This window comes from Garra rufa, chromosome 3, assembly GCF_049309525.1.
Source record: "Garra rufa chromosome 3, GarRuf1.0, whole genome shotgun sequence".
Lineage (NCBI taxonomy): Eukaryota > Metazoa > Chordata > Actinopteri > Cypriniformes > Cyprinidae > Garra > Garra rufa.
In genome coordinates this window covers 43,695,670-43,715,128 of record NC_133363.1, presented here as the reverse complement: position 1 = coordinate 43,715,128, position 19,459 = coordinate 43,695,670, and the positions used below count along the sequence as shown (strand labels likewise).

The window sequence follows — 19,459 nt, the reverse complement described above, 5'->3', positions numbered from 1 at the left end:
CTTGCCCTGCCGGTGCCTCCCAAGGTCCTTGCCCTGCCAGCACCTACCAAAGTCTTTTCCCTGCCGGCACCTTAAAAACTTCTTGCCTTGATGTTGGCTCCGCCCTTGATGAGGACACTGCTAGCTCCGCCCAAGAGTCTTGCCCTGCCGGCACCTCCCAATCTTCTTGCCTTGATGTTGGCTCCCCCCTTGATAAGCACACTGTTGGCTCCGCCCAAGAGTCTTGCCCTGCCGGCTCCCTCCTTGATACTCTCAGCTCCGCCCTAGAAGTGCTAGAGCTCGCCTGGTCTGTCCCTCCGGCCCTGCCCTGATCGCTCACCAGAGCTCCTGTTAGGACGGAGCCTCCCTGGTCTGTCCCTCCGGCCTCACCCTGGCCACCAGCCAGGGTTCCTGATTGGCCAGAGCCTGCTTGGGACGCCCCTTTTAAAGGAAAATTCTTTTAAAGGGGGGGTAGTGTCAGGGTTTTGTCACCTCAGTCTAGTTTTCTTGTGGTTTTGTGACAGAGCCCTAACACTTCTGTCATGTCTTATTTTCATGTTGCCTGCATGCCTTGTTTCTTGTTGGAGCATGGTGTTCGGATCCTGGCACTCATGTCTTGAGTTTCGGTTTCGTGTCGGGGTTCAGACACTCACGCTTCATGTTCTATCTTGTTGTGGGGGCATACGGTCTCGAGTTCAATTGGCCCGTACGCTCCTCTGTGACGTGGATTACGTTTTGTGTAGCACGTGGTTCGTGTTTGCCTGCGGTTTGGGGTAGGATTAAGAGACCATTTCCAAAAAACTTTTCTTACTAATATTGTTGAAAAGAGTCTTATTTTTCTTCTAATATTTTGTGGAAACATCAACTGAAACATTTTGATTAATTAATGTGCCCTTGCAAATTAAAATATTATTTCTTATAAAAAAAACTTTCTACTGACCCCATATTCCATGCTCAGAAAATGCATGTTTTTGTGTAAATGCTGTTATTTGGACTGAATGGTTTACCTTAGCCAGGTTGTTGAAGACACTGAGGCAGCATTTGGACACTGTGATGTTCATGGTGTCTTTGGAACATATGGTGATGGCTGTGCGAGGGTCTGGCAACATTATAAAATCATCCCCAGGAACTGGACTTTTATCTCGAACAGGGTTGTTCTTCATCTACACACAGAAACAAACAAATAATCAGCAACAAAAAAACCTCCAAGATATCTGACAGGATGGGAATATGGATTCATGTTTATATGCAATTCTGCTTACATCTAATTTAAGGTTCCATCTCCGTTTCCCGTTGTCCACTCTCTCAAGTAGTGGCTCCCAAACTGCATGTGTCTCATTGAAGTAATTTACCTCCAATGTCATATCTGCAGAGACGCTGAGCAATGACGACCAATTCTGAGCAGTACCGGTGAATGACGACTCTGCAAGCAGCAGGGGAACAGTCCGATGCCCTAAACCGGACTCCAGTGTGACCTGCACCACCTTTATGTTCATCTCAAAACTCTCTCCATCCTTACTGCTGTCCACATCCTTGAAACTCTCAGTGACCTCGGAGGCTGTATCCACACCAAGGAACCAGTAGTTTGCATTAGCAACATTCTTCAAAGACCAGAGGCTGTTCAGGTCATCTGATGTCTGCTGTGACGGCTCTTCTTTAGGTTTGGGTGCCATGGCCGCAGTGATGGTAATGACAGTGTTTAGAATGATAGGAGAGATCTAAGAGAGCAAGACCAAGACAAAGCATAATAGTTCAACAAAGACTGAGCACCAAATCAGCATATTAGAACTATTTCTGAATGATTATGTAACACTAAAGATTAGTGTAAAATCTATAAAATATACACTACTGATTAAAAGTTTGGGATAGATTTTTAATTTTTTTTAAATAAGTTTCTTACGCTCATCAAGGCTGTGTTAATTTGATCAAAAATACAGGAAAAAAATTCATATTGTGAAATATTACTATGATGTAAAAATGTTTTTCTATATTAATTTACATTAAAAATGTATTTATATCTGTAATTAAATTTCAGAAATTTTCAAAAATCATTACTCCAGTCTTCAGTCTTCTGTCACATGACCCTTCAGAAATCTGTCTAATATGCTAATTTATTATCAGTGCTGGAAACAGTTGTGCTGCTTAATGTTTTTTAGAACCTGTGATACTTTTTTTGGGATTATTTGATCAATAAAAGATTAAAAAGAACAGCATTTATTTAAAATAGAAAGGTTTTCTAACAATATACACTACTGTTAAAAGGTTTGGGGTCAGTAAATTTTTATTCTTTAATTTTTTGGAAGAAATTATTACTTTATTAGTGATGGCATAGATTTACATTGTTAGAAAAGTTTATATTTTGCTTAAATGCTGTTCTTTTTAAATGGTTATTTATCAAAGAATCCTAAAAAAAAAAAAAAAAGAATCACAGGTTCCAAAGAAATATTTGGCAGCACTACTGTTTCCAACACAGATAATTCTAATAATAAATCAGCATAGTAGAATGATTTCAGAAGGATCACGTGACACTTAAGATTGGAGTAACAGCTGATGAAAAATTCAGCTTTGCATCACAGGAATAAATTATTTTTTAAAAGTATATTAAACTAAATCCATGATTTTATATTGTACTAGAATTTTGCAGTATTACAGGTTTTTTTTTTTTTTTTTTTTTGATCAAACAAACACAGCCTTGGTGAACATAAGAGACTTATTTTAAAACCGCTTTTAAAAAATCGTATTAACGCAAAACTTTTGAAATCATAGAAAACATGTTCCTTTCACAAAATATTAAATATAAATATGGTAAACAGTTAACACCTACTTTTACTATGACCTCCTCCACAGTTATTGAACCAGTTAATGGGGCATTGGTTGGCATTTTGGTCTCAAGCATAACAGAGCATGGTCTCAGCACCTGCAATAAAACAAATTCACGATTTGCAAAGCATTATATACAATACCAATTACACAGCCTGCAATATATTTTTACTACACCTCTTAAAAGACAAAATAAGCATAAAACTTTATTCCTTTTGTAAAAATGGAGTTAAAACATTAGTATAATCAGTAAGCATACGGTGGTCTCAGCTTTGTCACCCTCCATCCTGATAAAGGGGCAGGCAAGCACTTTGAGGCTTCTGACGTTGGCCTTCATGGTCTGGCCCGTGTCTTCAGACAGGAGGCTAAAATCACACTGGAATGAGGCTACCAGTGCAGGAGCATCTGCCTTCATCAGGTTAGCCACAAACACAACCTCTGGGTCCACCACAACTGCTCGCAGTTTGGTTTTTGGAGCTGGTGTTGATGATACATAAAATATCAAATAACTTTTCATTTCCATTCATATTCTATGACTGTTCCAGCCATTTCCAATGATTAGATTCATTTTTCAATTACAGACATTGTACGCACAAGCATTTCTAGCTAAATATACTTTATGAGATGAGAAAAAAAAATATATATATTGACTGTATTTATTTCCTTGACCAATTTCCTTGATGATTTTATTAATTTACATTGACTTTTTCAGGACTCAAAATAACATTTTTAAAATTCCCTGACATTTCCTATTTTTCCAGAACTGTGAGAAACAACCATTATTTTTTTCTATTTCTATTTAATGCTGCTAGTGTCACAAAAATGGTACATTTAACCTTTACAACTGCAGTGTTATTAGCTTAGACTTCAAATGTTCTTACACCCTCATAGACAAAAAGTTAACCTTTTTAGTGTAAATCTACAAAATTTACAGATAATTTACTCACCCCCTTGTCATTCAAGAGGTTCATGTCTTTCTATCTTCAGAGGAAATTATGTTTTTTGAGGAAAACATTTCAGGATTTCTCTCCATATAGTGGAGTTCTATGGTGCCCCCGAGTTTGAACTTCCAAAATGCAGTTTAAATGCAGCTTCAAAGGGCTCTAAACGATCCCAGCCAAGGAAGAAGGGTCTAATCTGGCAAAATGATCAGTTATTTTGTAAAAAAATAAAAAAATAAATAAATGTATATACTTTTTAACCTCAAATGCTTGTCTTGTCTAGTTCTGAATGTACTTTGTGTATTCCGGTTCAAGGCAGTTAGGGTAGGTCGAAAAACTTTCATCTTATTTTCTTACTTTGTAAACACTTGGTTGGTACTTCTGCAGTGATTTTGAAGTTGGAGGAGAAAATGAGATAAGAGTTTTTCAACATACCATAATGAGCATTTGAGGTTAAAAAGTATATAAATTGTAATTTTTTTTTAGAAAATAACCAATTGTTTCGCTAGGGAAGACCCTTTTTCCTCTGATCGTTTAGAGCCCTTTGAAGCTGCATTTTAACTCCATTCAAGTTCACACTCAGGGCACCATAGAAGTCCACTATATGAAGACAAATCTTTCTTTCTTTAGAACTGAAGAAAAAAAGACATGAACATCTTTGATGACAGGGGGTGAGTAAATTATCTGTAAATTTTTGTTCTGGAAGTGACCATCTCCTTTAATAACTTTACATCTAACTACTCTTATTTTTTTAGCAGTAAAATTCATACCTTCTTTAGGTTCACTCGGGATTCTGGGCTCTGATACGTATTTGAGTGGCAGCTGATTGGTTTTGTCTCTCTGTGTAGGCGGACTTGTAGGCAGGGCTTGCACAAAAAAGTCAGCCACAGCCAACAGGAACTCCACGCTAGCACACAAGTACAGCTTCTGCAGAACAGCGACCACAGAGCGCTCATCTGCACTCTGAGAGTACGTCACATCAATCATGGGATCTGATGTCTCCTCATCACGCCTTCCCAGCATCCTATAAGGAAAAATAATACTGAGTGTGAGTTATCACACCAAAAAAAATGAGGCCTAGAAACTGGACTGCACACTAAGCTAACTATTTCGAAATACTCATTCATTTTAAAGGGATAGTTCACCCAAAAATTAAAATTCTCTCATTAAGTACTTACCTTCATGTGGTTCCAAACCTGTAAGACCTTCATTCATCTTTGGAACACAATTTAAGATATTTCTAATGAAATCTGAGAGCTTTCTGACCCTGCATAGACAGCAACGTAAAGCAGGTGTCGTTGGCTGACACGGAAAAAAAAAAGTCATCATTTTTGTTTTCTTTGCACACAAAATGTATTCTCGTAGCTCATAAAATTAATGTTGAATCACTGATGTCACTATGATGGACTATTTTAACAATGTCCTTACTACCTGTCTGGGCCTTGATTGTGTCACCTCCATTGCGGTCTATGCAGGCTCAGAAAGCTATCAGATTTCATTAAAAATATCTTACTCGGGGTTCTATGGATGAACAAAGGTCTTACGCATAAGGGCGAGTAAATAATGATAGTATTTTTATTTTTGGGTAACTATCCCTTTAAGGAATGTCATATTGAATAAAAGAAAAAAACTTACTTTTTTATATACGTTAAAGTTTGGATTAATTACAATTAAACTAATAATTCTAAATATTAAGAAAAAAAAAATAAAACAGAAATATTGTTTCAATTTAAAAGAATTGTTTTCTATTTTAATATGCACTTCCTCCCTGTAATTGCAAGTCTTTAGTGTCACATGATCCATCATAAATCTTTCCAATTTAGTGAGAAATCCAAATTATTCCAAACTTTTCAGCAGTAATGTGTGTATGTGTAAATCACCTGGATGTGACTCTCTGAATACCACACCTCCTGTCATCCAGCGTGCATGTGGTGAGGATGGTGGAAACCTCCATGTTACCATTACTAAACATTTTGCCTGAAGTCTTCATTCTACACAGCATAAATTCACCTAAACACAACTGCTCCTCATGAACAGAGGGCTAGAGAAAGAGGTATAATGAGAGAGACAGAAATAATGCTCACTTTCTTTATCAATGGGTTGTAACTGTAAACAGTCACTGATGTTCACAAATCTGTAGGCTCCCATACACACCTGTGCAGGATTGTTACTGTAGAGAGTAAGACCAAGGGACTCCACATTAAAGCTGAATTTGACACTCTCCAGCAGCTCTGTCTCCTTCAGTTTACTTTCAGACAGCTTCTCCACAAGAATCTCAGAGCCTACACAAAGTGCACACAAATCAAGACTGAGTTTTTCTCGAGGAGAAAGATCATTATACAAAACATTTGTGTGTGTCCGTCTTCCCTCACCAGTTGCTGTACGTGCTCTGACAAGCACACTCTCTTGATTGAGGGCTGCCTCTGAGCTGATCGGTGTGTCAGATTGAACACTGCTCGCCTCTCCGATGTTCTCCATCAGAATCCGCAGCAGGACAGTCAGATCATCTTGACTCAGAGTCACCTGGAACGCAATCCAGAAAATGCGAGAATCTTCATTAATTTTCCTCAATCACTCTAAATGATATTATATTAATTATAACGAGATCTTTCTTTCTACATCTGTTTTCTAAATCCATGTTATTGATGTTACTGTGAACAATTCATCCATGCAAAAATCCATTGTTTTAATCAAAATGTCATAACTGGAAGGGATAGTTCACCCAAAAATAAAACTTTTGTCAGTTATTACTCACCCTTATGTTGTTTCAAACCCGTAAGACCTTCACTCTTCTTCGCAACACAAATTAAAATATTTTTGATCCAATTCGAAAGCTTTTTGACAGCAATACAACTACTACTTTCTAGGCCCAGAAAGGTAGTATTCTCATAGCTTCATAACATTACGGTTGAACCACTGATGTCACATGGACTATTTTATCGATGTCCTTACTACCTTTCTGGGCCTTGAACATAGTTGTGTTGCCATCTATGCAGGGTCAGAAAGCTGTCAATTTCATCAAAAATGTCTTAATTTGTGTTCCAAAGATGATCAAAGGTCTTACAGGATTGGAAAGCATGAGGGTGAGTAATTAATGACAGAAATTTCATTTTGGGGTGAACTAACTCTTTCAGGTGACATACTTCCAGCCTTTTTTTTTTTTGAAAATCTGAAAAAAAAATATAATAATATTCATCATTCACTCAAATCTACGTCCTGGCATTATGTGAACAGACCTTCATGGGCTTCAGATCTCCATCCACCTCTATCGCAGCCATCTTCTGGTACCATGATGCCGCCAAATTACGTTTAACAGACAGAACAAGGTTGACTGGCTCCAACAGTTTTGAACTAGGCTGATTCGAGTCCTGCTCCATAGAAATTCTAATAATATTGAACAAAAGGATGTATAAGAGGAAACATATATAGAGTAGTATAATAGACAATTATAATGTGGGATTTGAAATTTCATGAAATTAATTCTGCTCAGATCGGTATCAGATCTTTAAATGGACACATACTGGATATAATTATATAAAGAAAGTCTGAGAATCCTAGATAAGCTTTGTGGCAGTGGGCTACCTGGACAGTTTTAGCTGTGTGAGCTGTATATCCATATTATCTATGACAGCAGGCAGCGGACGACCTTCCACTGGGAGCAGAGAGAAGCTGTTTCCCACAGTAATGAGACCCAGGTCCGCCTCCACAGCATTATGGGATGTGGAGGACTGAGGGATTATGATAAGGGGGGCCTTCAGTCTGATGTTCATGGCAAGTCTGAAACTCTTCTGAGCGAAATCCCTCACACTGGAAGCTGCTTTCTCTGCGGCCTGAGCCGTGGCGGCACTGAGAGCCTCTTTAGCTGCCTGGAAGTTATTACTGAAATTCTGTGGAGAGAAAAAGTAAAAGTAAGTTAGTGTGCTTGAATCAGCAGAGAGTCCATGTGTGCAATTTAAACTCACCAGTAACGACATGACGAATTTGTGAAGGTAGACCACTTGAATACAGCCCACGTTGAGTTTTACTTTGCCATCAACATTTGAAGTATCTGTATACCCAGCCCCCTCAGTGGCTTTGGGTGTCAGACTCATGCTGAAGCTGAACACCTCATCGCCTACAATGGAGATGGCCTAAAGAACCAAAAATAACCGAAAATAAATAACAGATATTAAGGTTCGTTGCTGTACTTTGTTTATACAAAAGCCAAAGTAAACAGAAATTAAGATGCATAAAGAATAGCAAATGGTAAAAACTGTAGTGGTCTAGCCAGCTTGCCTTCTTATGAATTGTTTTAGGATCCACATTCATGATAATGAAGTCGCGCAAGCGTGTGGACATGTGTGTCTGAGTTCCTTGCATTGTTAAAGAACCGTCCAAACCTACAAAAAGAGAAGATTTATAAAATCAGCTACCCTACAAAACTAACCTCAGAATAATCAAGAAATAGTTGCTTTATTAAAACAATTTCAGAATTATTGCTATAATTACACAATTTTCTGTTTGTACTATAGATGGTATATAATATTCCAAAATATAATTATTCAATCAAATCAAAATAAAATATAATCACATAATATTAATAAAACCTATTTACTAAATATTTACATTTTTAAAAAAGATCCTTTTTTTTCACAGTAGCAGTTATGTAGTAACTGTTATAATACAGTCAAACCAAAAATTATTCAGACACCAGATATAATTTTTGATATTTTTTCTAGTGGGTGCAGGACACTATAGTAATGAAGTAAAGTGTGTCATATTATACCCAAAAATTATTCATATAGTGGACTACCAGTAAAATTGATAAAACATTTAGGACCAAACATTATTTAGACACTTTGTCCTGACCATGTTTTTTCTTTAATTGCTAATGTGACCTTTTTACACCACAGACTGAACAAAATGAAACATTGCTTGGTAACTGGTCAACAAAATATTGAAGGTTGTGTAAATATTGTCATACTAACAGTCATCTGGATTTTTGGTTGATTGTAATCCATTACATACCTTTCTATCAAAGTTACCCGACATTATCAGGATGAATATGTTTTGATACATTTTAACTTTAAGTTCTGGTCATGTTTTATTACCATTTTCTAAATCTAAACTATAGCGAACGGTGATAATATGGGAAATGTTAAAGGTGTCTGAATATATTTTGGTTTGACTGTATATATATCTTTCAGATTTTCTCACCCTGAATCTTGATGTCTGCCATGTTGCTCTTCTGGTCACAAACCAACACGTTAAATGCTCCGAGCTGCATGTTCACCATCAGGTCAATGACATCCCCATCAGAAGGAGAACTCAGTGCAGCTGAGACAGAAACAGTTTTTCCATTACTTCATTCTTAAATCATGTGCAAAAATCACAAAATTTAGTTCATGTGATTATATGCATTTGTGTGCATGCATTTACTGGATTTAGCTGAGGTAGTTCTCATATCTTCACTCTTTTTGCTCTCTCTCTCAGGTGATGGCAGACTACTGTTGGACAGGGAAGCAGATAGGAAGTCCATGGTGGAGAGAAGAGCCTCAGTATGCAGCATCAAGTCTAAAGAGGAGAACACCACCTAAAACACACACAGGCATGTTAAACCTCTTCAATATGATGCTCTTTTGAGGTTAACATCTCAATTCCCAAAACTGTATATTTTTTACATTATACGTTATAAACTGTATATTATTTACAGATGCTCACATTGATCTTCTGCTCAGTATTCTGGTAAAGGCTTGCAAAGTTAGGCCCATTTCGATCAGCCTATGAAGACAGGAATCAAAAAAGGTTAAGATCTGCATTCATAGGTCCTGGAAGCTCTTAAAACCTGCTACATCTTAGTGAAGAAGCCACATTGTATTTTTAGGATTAATAATGGAGTATCTACAATCTATCACAGTTGTGTGAATTATTACACAGACAACAACTATAAATTTATTCAAAACTTGAATAGTGTGCATTTATATTTCTAGACTTCTAACAGTATCATTATGTGTGACAGACACTGCTGTCTATTTTAGAGAAATGGCCACTAGGAGGTAAAAGAACAGCCACTCCACAAACATGCTAAAGAGTGTAAGGGTCAGAAAGCTCTCGAATTTCATCAAAAATGTCTTAATTTGTGTTTCAAGGATGAACAAAGGTCTTACAGGTTTGGAAAGACATGAGGGTGAATAATTAATGACAGAATGTCCATTTTTTGGTGAACTATCCCTTTAAATGTCCTCTTGCATGGATTAAAATGAGTGTGACTTAACACTAGATTTTTAAGAGCCTGTTTAGGAGGTTTTATAAATAGTGCTGATGAAATGATTGGAATTATGCACTCACATTAGTGCAATTCATAAAGCAATACTGTAGCTACCTTAAAATACTTGACTTCAAGAAGATCTGCTCCTGATTCTGCTGAGGAACTGATTATACAGAGTTGTTCTCCATTTGAATCTGTGGGAGAAAAAAAAAGAGTCATTTTTACATTTACATTTTAATAGAAAATATGCTTTTTAATTGATTTATTTTTATGAAATTGTGTTGCTTTGTACTGTGAAGTTTCAAAACCAAGCGCTACAAACCAAGGAACTCTAGGCACTTCATGGAGATGGCTTTGATGTATGTTGTGGCCTCCATGTCATATTTTCGAACTTTAGTGTCAATTCCAAGCTGAGATGCATGGAGAACCAAAAAGGTACACTCTTTCCCATTTTTGGACTTTTTCAACTCCAGCATAACCTATAAAGAGAAAGATACAGGATTCTCAGTCCACTCCACATTTCTAGTCAACAAATCTGGAGTTATGACTGTAGGACAACTGAAAATAAGAACTTAAAGGAATAGTTCACCCAAAAATGAAAATTTTGTCAATAATTATTCACCCTCAAGTTTAGAACACAAATTAAGATGTTTTTGATGAAATCTGGGAGCTTTCTGACCCTGCATAGACAGCAATGGTACTGCCATGTTCAAGGCCCAGAAAGGTTAATAAGAACATCGATAAAATAGTCCATGTGACATCTGTGGTTCAACTGTAATGTTACGTAGCTATGAGAATACTTTTTGTCCGCAAAGAAACAAATTTCCATGTCAGTCTCCGCTGTGTGTTCACGAGAGTACCACAACGCATGTCCTGTTGCTGTCTATGCAGGGTCAGAAAGCTCCCAGATTTCATCAAAAACATCTTAATTTGTGTTCCGATGATGAATGAAGGTCTTACAGGTTTGGAACGAAATGCTGGTGAGTAATTTATGACAGAATTTTCATTTCTGGGTGAACTATCCCTTTAAGAGAGCCTTATTACCTTCTTAATTTCAAAATTGAGCAGCACATTGACAACATTTTCAGTGAAAGCACCATTAGTTAATGCAGTTTGACTCTCTGTCCCCACAGGAAGTGTCTCTATCAGTCCTTCATCTACAGCTTCATCTGTGGTAGAAAAGAAGGCAAAATAAAGCCCTTAAAGACTAAGTTTACTTGTCGAGTTTACTGACAGGTTAAACCTTTTCATACCTTTAGCAGATGCTTTTGTTTTCTCCACCGCAGCAGCCTTGCTTCCCTCACCAATGTTCTCTGCTAGGATTCTCATTAGGACCCCAACATCCTCCTGGCCAAGAGCCATCTATAGACACCAGAAAAATAGCAATCTTTCGTTTTCTCTTCTGGAAATCATGTTTGGGTTTCATTTTAGACTCTACATTAAACACTCACTTTATTAGAAACTCACCTTCATTGACATAAGAATTCCATTGACCTCCATTCCAGGAATTTTGCTGTACCAAGTAGCAGCCAAATTACGCTTGACTAGAAGCTCTAGATTTATGGGCTCCAGAATCTCAACATCTAGATGAGCAGCATCATGTTTCAGAACAGTCCTGAAGAAAGATGGTCAAATAAATGAGTCAGAGGAAGTTAGGAGCACCTCTAAAACATTCTGTAGCTCCAAACTGGTTGAGAAGACTATTAGCTATCTTTGTTAACTGAAATAAAACATAAATATTAGATAAAAAATAATGAAATCGCATGTTAAAGTTAAAGTACAAGTTAAAGTACTAAAACTACTCAAACTAAAACTAAAATATAAATAAATCTAAAAATAATAAAAATGACAAAAGCTCAAAACATAATACTTTAAGCATGATTTCTTGGGCATCAAACTTAAACCAAAATTAAAATGAAAACAGAAAATATAAAAATAAAAGTTAATTTAAAATATGAATTAATAGTAATTAATACTATAATACCACAAGTAAAAGTAATAGTAAAACCTACCTAGATAGTTTGAGCTGTGTGAGTTTTACGTCCATGGTCTCCAAAACTGCAGGCAATGGGAAGCCCTCAGCTGCCAGCAGTGAGAAGCTGTTTCCTACAGTGATGAGACCCAGGTCAACCACAAATGCATTATGGGATGTAGAGGACTGAGGGATTATGATAAGAGGGGCCTTCAGTCTGATGTCCATGGCAAGTCTGAAGCTCTTCTGAGCAAAATCCCTCATACTGGAAGCTGCTTTCTCCGCGGCCTGAGCCGTGGCGGCACTGAGAGCCTCTTTAGCTGTCTGGAAGTTATCCACAAACATCTATGGAAGACAACCAACAGTTAGTTACGGCTTTGTGTGATTTCACATTGACAGTTTAGTAGAAGTGAGGGAAGATCTTAATGTGACAGCCTGGGATCCACAGTAGGGAAAATTCATGCAGGGATATTCTTGTATTTTAAAACGCCTCAAAGCCAAATTTACAACGAAAAGTTGTAAATTCAGCAGGGGTGGAAAAAGCAGTGCTGGAGTGAAACAGTGTTTTTTTGTGAGAGGAATTAGGAAAGTTGATGATTATATTGTCTGGGTATAGCAAGTGAGCTGTTTCTATTAAGCATGTAGAGTATGAAAGTTAGAACCAGTAAAACCAAGGCATCAATATCGTGCGAAATTCCAAATCTCAAATTTCTGTGCTTTCTACTTCAATATGTAATATGAGACACAAGCACACATGCAAATCCACGCATTCACAATCAAGTCATTTAAACAAATTTGTGTCTTAGTGCATTCGTTAATAACACCATAGGGTGAATTTGCATAATCTAAAGTCCAGTTCTTTAACAATACCTCACAGTTAGAACTGTAATATCTCACTGTTAAAGATAAGACGTGAATGCTAATATCCTCAAAACATCCATCTAAGAGAAAACAGCATTAAAGCTGCAGTATGTAATTTCTGCAACATTAGCTACAGCAAAAAGTTTAGCAACACTGACTCAAGATTTCTGACCTTGTACTGAAAAATAAAAGAACACTTGAATGGGATCTACATAATTCTGTCAGAAATTGTCAGAAATTCTAAAATGCAATGGTATACTAAATAATGAGTATGGGAATGGGTACGATCATTTAAAAGTCTTTCTTGTGGTTCACTAAACTACCTGATTTGATAGGAAAAGCATAACTAAAATGTCATACCCATTTTAAAAGAGGTTATTATATGTCAGTGGTGCATATTAACGTAATGTAAGCAATATTGAAATATTATTGACAATATTAGTGACCGTAAACTTTAAGACTTTTCAGAATATATATTAATATTTTTCTTTCTTTATAAATTTTTTTTTTTTCACCAGTATTAATTATTAGTATTAACCTACCACTAGAACAGTGGTTCTCAACCCTCCTCCCTATTGTCCAACACAATATATTAAAGGATAACTATTGCCAAAATGCAACCTGGGCTGTTTTTTTTTTTTTTTTTACTGTAAACGAGACAAACTTATATCTAAAAGCATAATTACAAACGAGCCGTTTTTGAGATTGAGCGTGATTTAGTTTTGTGGTCAATGGCCGGTGAATGGGAGTACTAGGGGCATACATTTGAGCGCATCAAAATCGACATTTTTACAACACTAAGAAGGCTCGACACACCATGAAACTTTGCTCGAAGTATCGCCTGGGTCTCTACACATGAACTCGTGCATTGTTTGTGTACACAGAGTTTACTAAAAAGAAAGGTTTTGAACAACTCACTTTCACTGTTTGAGTTTCCGCTCGCAGCCGTCTTGCCAGTCAAGAGATTTCAATCTCCGAATGCGAATGAATGGACTCCATAGGACGAAATATTAGGCTTTTATGAGGCTTTTTTACAACTAGAAGGTTAATATTGTTTTTCACTTGCGACAAAACAATGAATTAGCCGTGCCTTCCATCCATCCTCGCATTCAGAGATTGAAACCTCTTGACTGGCAAGATGGCCGCGAGCGGAAACTCAAACAGTGAAAGTGAGTTGTTCAAAAACTTTCTTTTTAGTAAACTCTGTGTACACAAACAATGTTCTCAATGCTCGAGTTCATGTGTAGAGACCCAGCCGATACTTCGAGCAAAGTGTCATGGTGTGTCGAGCCTTCTTAGTGTTGTAAAAATGTCGATTTTGATGCGCCCAAAGTTATGCCCTAGTACTCCCATTCACCGGCCATTGACCACAAAACGAAATCACGCTCAATCTCAAAAACGGCTCGTTTGTCGTAATTATGCTTTTAGATATAAGTTTGTCTCGTTTACAGTGAAAAAAACTGCCCAGGTTGCATTTTGGCAATAGTTATCCTCTAAAGGCACAAAATTCTGTCATTGATTACCCACCCTCATGTAGTTCCAAACCCGCAAGACCTTTGTTCATCTTTGAAACACAAATTAAGATATATTTTGATGAAATCCAAGTTTTCTGACCCTGCATAGACAGCATAGACTACCACTTTCAAGGCCCACAAAGGAGGTAAGGACATTGTTAAAATATTCCATGTGACATCAGTGGTGTAACCAAAGTTTTTTTTTTTTTTTGTGTGTACAAAAAGTATTCTCGTAGCTTCATAAAATTAAGGTTGAACCACTCATGTCGCATGGACTATTTTAATGATGTCCTCACTTCCTTTCTGGGCCTTGAAAGTGGTAGTTGTGTTGCTGTCTATGCAGGATCAGAAAGCTCTCAGATTTCAGCAAAATATTTTTATCTTTGTGTACCAAATATGAACGAAAGCCTTACAGAGTTTGGAACGACATGAGGGTGAGTAATTAATGATAGAATTTCTTTAATTGGGTGAACCATCCCTTTTATTTTTTTATCATTTTGAATTAGATTGGATTTTATGATAGTAAAATATTTATGTAATTATATAAAATATATGTACTGTCTTGTAAAAAGTTATTTTTTGCATATTTTAAATTAAGCTTTTTATTTTTACACGTATACAAAAATGTAAGTTTTTCTTGTATTAATTGCAATACTATTTTTAAATTAATTTTCTTTTTAAATAAATATTAGACGTTTGCAAAGGCCCCTAGTGCGTACTGGAAACCTGGTTAAGAACCACTGCACTAGAAATAAACCAAGGGCATTCAAAAACATTGCTGTGAATGTTGTTAACCTGAATTAATGTTTCCATATTGCTGGAAAATTAAAGGTTTAACTGCAACAAATCCAGTAGAGTTTAATGGGGTGAAAACATATTTCAGTGTGTGCAGAGGTGCATTTAAAGATAAGCTGCAAAGCAAACGACTTTAATGCTGCATGCCCAAGCCTGTACCTCATCAGCAGAGGGGTATTGATAGCTAAAAGAGTCCTGAAAAGAGGAAGACACAGTTAACCAAAACTATGAGTGGGGGAAGATGCCGGACAAAAAAAAGAAAAGAAAAAAAGAGGGGGAGAGACATATACATCCAGACAAAACACAAACAAAAATACAGACACTGAGAAGTACTGTTTTTTAAAACTCTGTCCATGTTGGTTGTTTGTTTAGCAATTTCCAATACGTGACTTTTATCTATTGGTTTAACTTTTAGATGACTTGAGTAATACAGACAGGCTATGAGTACAGATACGACATGAAAGGTAAGTGGATTTACATCAATTCTTACCAATAAAGACATAAGGAACTTGTGTAGGTAGACGATCTGGATACAGCCAAGTCTGAGGATAACTTTCCCATCCACTTTGGAGGTGTCAGTGTAGCCTTCACCTTCAGTGGCACCGGTGTACAAGGTCAACTTGAAGCTAAACACCTCTTCTCCAACGATTGACACCGCCTGTCACAAAAACAGGCCTTGAGCACAAAAACTTGCCATTTGCAAACATGCCAAAACAATATGGCTGATCTCTTACCTTCTTATGGATAGTCTTAGGGTCCACATCAAGAACCACAATGTCACGCAGACGGGCAAAAACATCTGTTTCTTTGGCTTGGACCACCACAGACGCGTCAATGCCTGACATAAATGAAATGTTTGGTTTACTTGCCGAAAATCAATATATAATTCAGTGTGATTATTTTAAGATATGCTGACTTTGAAGGACAGACAGTACCTTGAACTCGGATGTCAGCAATGTTGCTTCTGTCATCGCAAACAGCCACTCTGAAAGAGCCGAGTACGGCGGACAGCTTAAAGTTCACAACGCCAGAGTCCTTTGAACCCTTAGACACTAACAAAACATAGACACTCCAGTTAAAACACTGAAACAACACATAATGTGGCAATCCAAAAACAGTATTGTCTGCAACATGCTTTAGCACAAGCAAAACAGATGTTGCTTTAGACCCTGTTAGTACATGGCATGTCAAGACCAGAGCAAAGGTCAAGAAAAAAACACTAGTTACCCAAGAAAAAACCTACAAAGCAGAGACAGAGACAACATGGATGCATGAGCAATATTCTACCTAGTAATTTGACAGCAATGAAAACACATTTGTTTTCACACATTTTCAACATAAAATGTGTATGTTATTCACACCTGTCTTCCCTGCTGCTCTCTCAGCTCGTCTCTTGGTTTCTCTGTCTTTTGAAGCCGTGAGATCTTGTGGTATTGCTGAATTCATGTAATTGATGGTAGACAGCAAAGCTTTAGTGTGCAGCAGGAAGTCCACTGAGGAAAATTCCACCTGTGAAATGAAGTAAATTAATAACTTTTTTGATTTCTGATAAAACCTTTCAATAAAATGTTTTTTCAAATGAAACAATTTTAATTACCGTTTCTAAACATAAAAGTAAATAACATTAAAAATATATATAAAATATAGCTAAATAATAAAAATTTCTCCTATTTTTTTTTACAATTATTTTACTAATAATATGACATTTTTCTATTTCCGAAAATAAGTAGAATAATTAAATGAATAAATACAGTTGAAGTCAAAAGTTTACATACACCTTGCAGAATCTGCAACATGTTAATTATTTGACCAAAATAGGAGGGATCATACAAAATACATATTATTTTTTATTTAGTACTGTCCTGAATAAGATATTTCACATAAAACACATTTACATATAGTCCATCAGAGAAAATATAGTTGAAAATAGTTGAATTTATAAAAATGACCCCGTTTAAAAGTTTACATACACCTGATTCTTAATACGGTGTTGTTACCTGAATGATTTTTTTTGTTTATTGATAGTTGGTCATGAGTCCCTTGTTTGTCCTGAACAGTTAAACTGTCCGTTGTTCTTCAGAAAAATCCTTCAGGTCGCACACATTCTTTGTTTTTTCAGCATTTTTGTTTATTTGAACCCTTTCCAGCAATGACTGTATGATTTTGAGATCCATCTTTTCACACTGAGGACAACTGAGGGACTCATATGCAAACTATTACAGATAATGCTGATACTCTAGTCTAGAAGAAAACCAGATGCATTAAACTTTTTGAATTTGAAGATCAGGGTAAATTTAACTTATTTTGACTTCTGGGAAAATTGTAAGTATCTTCATTCTGTTCAAAAGTTGTCCTCAGTGTGAAAAGAAGGATCACAAAATCATTCAGTCATTGTTGGAAGGGGTTCAAACACAAAATGCTGAAAAACCAAAGAATTTCTGGGACCTGAAGTATTTTTGTGGATCATTCAGGTAACAACACAGTATTAAGAATCAAGTGTATGGAAACTTTTGAACGGGGTCATTTTTATAAATTCAACTATTATTTTCTCTTGTGGACTATATGTAAACATCTTTTATATGAAATATCGCATTCAGGTCAGTACTGAATACAAAACAAAAAACATGCATTTGTATGATCCCTCTTATTTTGGTAAAATAATTAACATTTTGCAGATGCTGCAAGGTGTATGTACACTTTTGACCTTAACTATAAATGCTGGGATTAAGTTATTTGGAACTGTAAACTTTTACATACCTTCAGTGTCTGTTCTGTATTATTAAAGGTGTGGAAGCTGGGTCCATTCACGTCTGCCTAAAGGACACAAAAAGGCAAGCAGACCAGCTGTAATTAAACCACTCAGCTAAGACAACCTGTTTAAGAGAGTCCTTTATAGAGTGTTTGATAAGCAAAATGTTCATGTTTACTTTGATGTACTCCACTTTCAATAGATCAGAGCCATGCTTGTCTGAAGAGGTAATTAGATGAAGTGGCTTATTTTGCGCATCTGAAACACATAACACACAAGAATGAGAGCAACGGCATCTCTGAACCAACATGAAGCACTTCAAACAACAAAAGCTTGATCCCACTTTGAGTGCGCGCGTGTACCTTTTATCTCGCAGTAGTCCAGGCTTATTTTGCGCAGGTAAGATGTCACGGTGAGATCGAAGGTTCGTATCTTGCCTTCCGCACCCAGTTGAGACACATTGAGAGCCAATATGACATCCTCCTGAGCGGACTGCCTCGTAAGCTCCAACAACACCTACACACACATATATATAGACACATATACATCACTTCACACTAAAACAGACAATGGTCAACACAAACATGAACAGGAATCATACACAAAATAATTGTCATCAATTGATGAATGCTAAATTATTTTTTTCATTAAATGTGGGGCTCTTGCACCCACTGATGACAAATGGCTGTGTCATGGTGTGAATGAAGAAGTGATGAAGAAGAACAAAAAAAGTACCGCTTTGACTTCAAACTGAAACTGCACTTCGGTCAGTTCCTCTAAGGTTGATCTGAGAGAGTCTTCATCTGCAGACTTTTCACTGATGTCTTCATCAGTGTCTGAAAACACATACACAACATAAACAGTGAGACTTCTGTGGCATTTAAGATTTTTTTTATCTGGAAGTAAGTGCAAGCATCTAGATGAATTCTGACCTGACTCAACAGTATAGGACAGAACTGTGGGGTCTAAACCCAGGACCTTTGGCCTGGCATCAGACAGCGGCATCCCCAACACCTTCAGAAGAATATCATCATTATACAAACAACAGGAAATTATAAGTCAACTAAATGTAATTTTCTCACTCTGCTTACTTCCTGTACATGTGCAGAAAGCTCTCACTAACCAACATTAAATGTTTTGTGACAATATTGAGGAAACAAAGAAAATCTGTGTAATTGATTTAAACATGAAAAAATGTGTTAGTGGAAGCCGATTATATTACAGTCTTATTAGTTAGAACTATTGGTTGCACTTCAGTAAGCATTACACATTGTAGTCAACAGGTAACAATTTTGTAAGAAAAACGTATTTTAGGGAGAAAGTGTTTTTAAAATAAAATTAAAAAATACTTTTAATAATTTCCTTTTCATCGTTTTCCAGAAAATGTACAAATTTTAAAATATGCTTTAACATTTTTGAAAGACATTTATTATGCTATGCAAATCTGTGTAAAAAAAAAAGAGAGAAGTAAAAACTGTAAAAATGTTCAAATATTATTACAATTATTACAAAAAGTGTTTTCTATTTTAATATCTTTTGAAATTTAATTTATTTCTGTGATGGTAAAGTGGAATTTTCAGC

The 19,459-nt window shown here is 36.5% G+C and overlaps 1 protein-coding gene across 1 annotated transcript in view; it reads right to left on the bottom strand.

Moving 5' to 3' along the window:
• The window catches only part of vps13c (vacuolar protein sorting 13 homolog C), a 77,148-nt gene that overhangs the window by 30,743 nt on the left and 26,946 nt on the right, over window positions 1-19,459 (bottom strand). Inside the window, 30 exon segments of the mRNA XM_073836622.1 lie at window positions 987-1,142; window positions 1,242-1,697; window positions 2,804-2,896; window positions 3,059-3,276; window positions 4,511-4,764; window positions 5,621-5,781; window positions 5,895-6,022; window positions 6,125-6,263; window positions 6,977-7,124; window positions 7,323-7,627; window positions 7,703-7,870; window positions 8,016-8,119; window positions 8,937-9,089; window positions 9,192-9,312; window positions 9,441-9,500; window positions 10,102-10,181; window positions 10,310-10,466; window positions 11,032-11,144; window positions 11,241-11,349; window positions 11,455-11,602; window positions 12,000-12,304; window positions 15,620-15,787; window positions 15,864-15,967; window positions 16,065-16,181; window positions 16,491-16,638; window positions 17,887-17,943; window positions 18,057-18,136; window positions 18,241-18,394; window positions 18,614-18,714; window positions 18,811-18,892. Coding sequence (XP_073692723.1) covers window positions 987-1,142; window positions 1,242-1,697; window positions 2,804-2,896; window positions 3,059-3,276; window positions 4,511-4,764; window positions 5,621-5,781; window positions 5,895-6,022; window positions 6,125-6,263; window positions 6,977-7,124; window positions 7,323-7,627; window positions 7,703-7,870; window positions 8,016-8,119; window positions 8,937-9,089; window positions 9,192-9,312; window positions 9,441-9,500; window positions 10,102-10,181; window positions 10,310-10,466; window positions 11,032-11,144; window positions 11,241-11,349; window positions 11,455-11,602; window positions 12,000-12,304; window positions 15,620-15,787; window positions 15,864-15,967; window positions 16,065-16,181; window positions 16,491-16,638; window positions 17,887-17,943; window positions 18,057-18,136; window positions 18,241-18,394; window positions 18,614-18,714; window positions 18,811-18,892 — 4,587 coding nt within the window.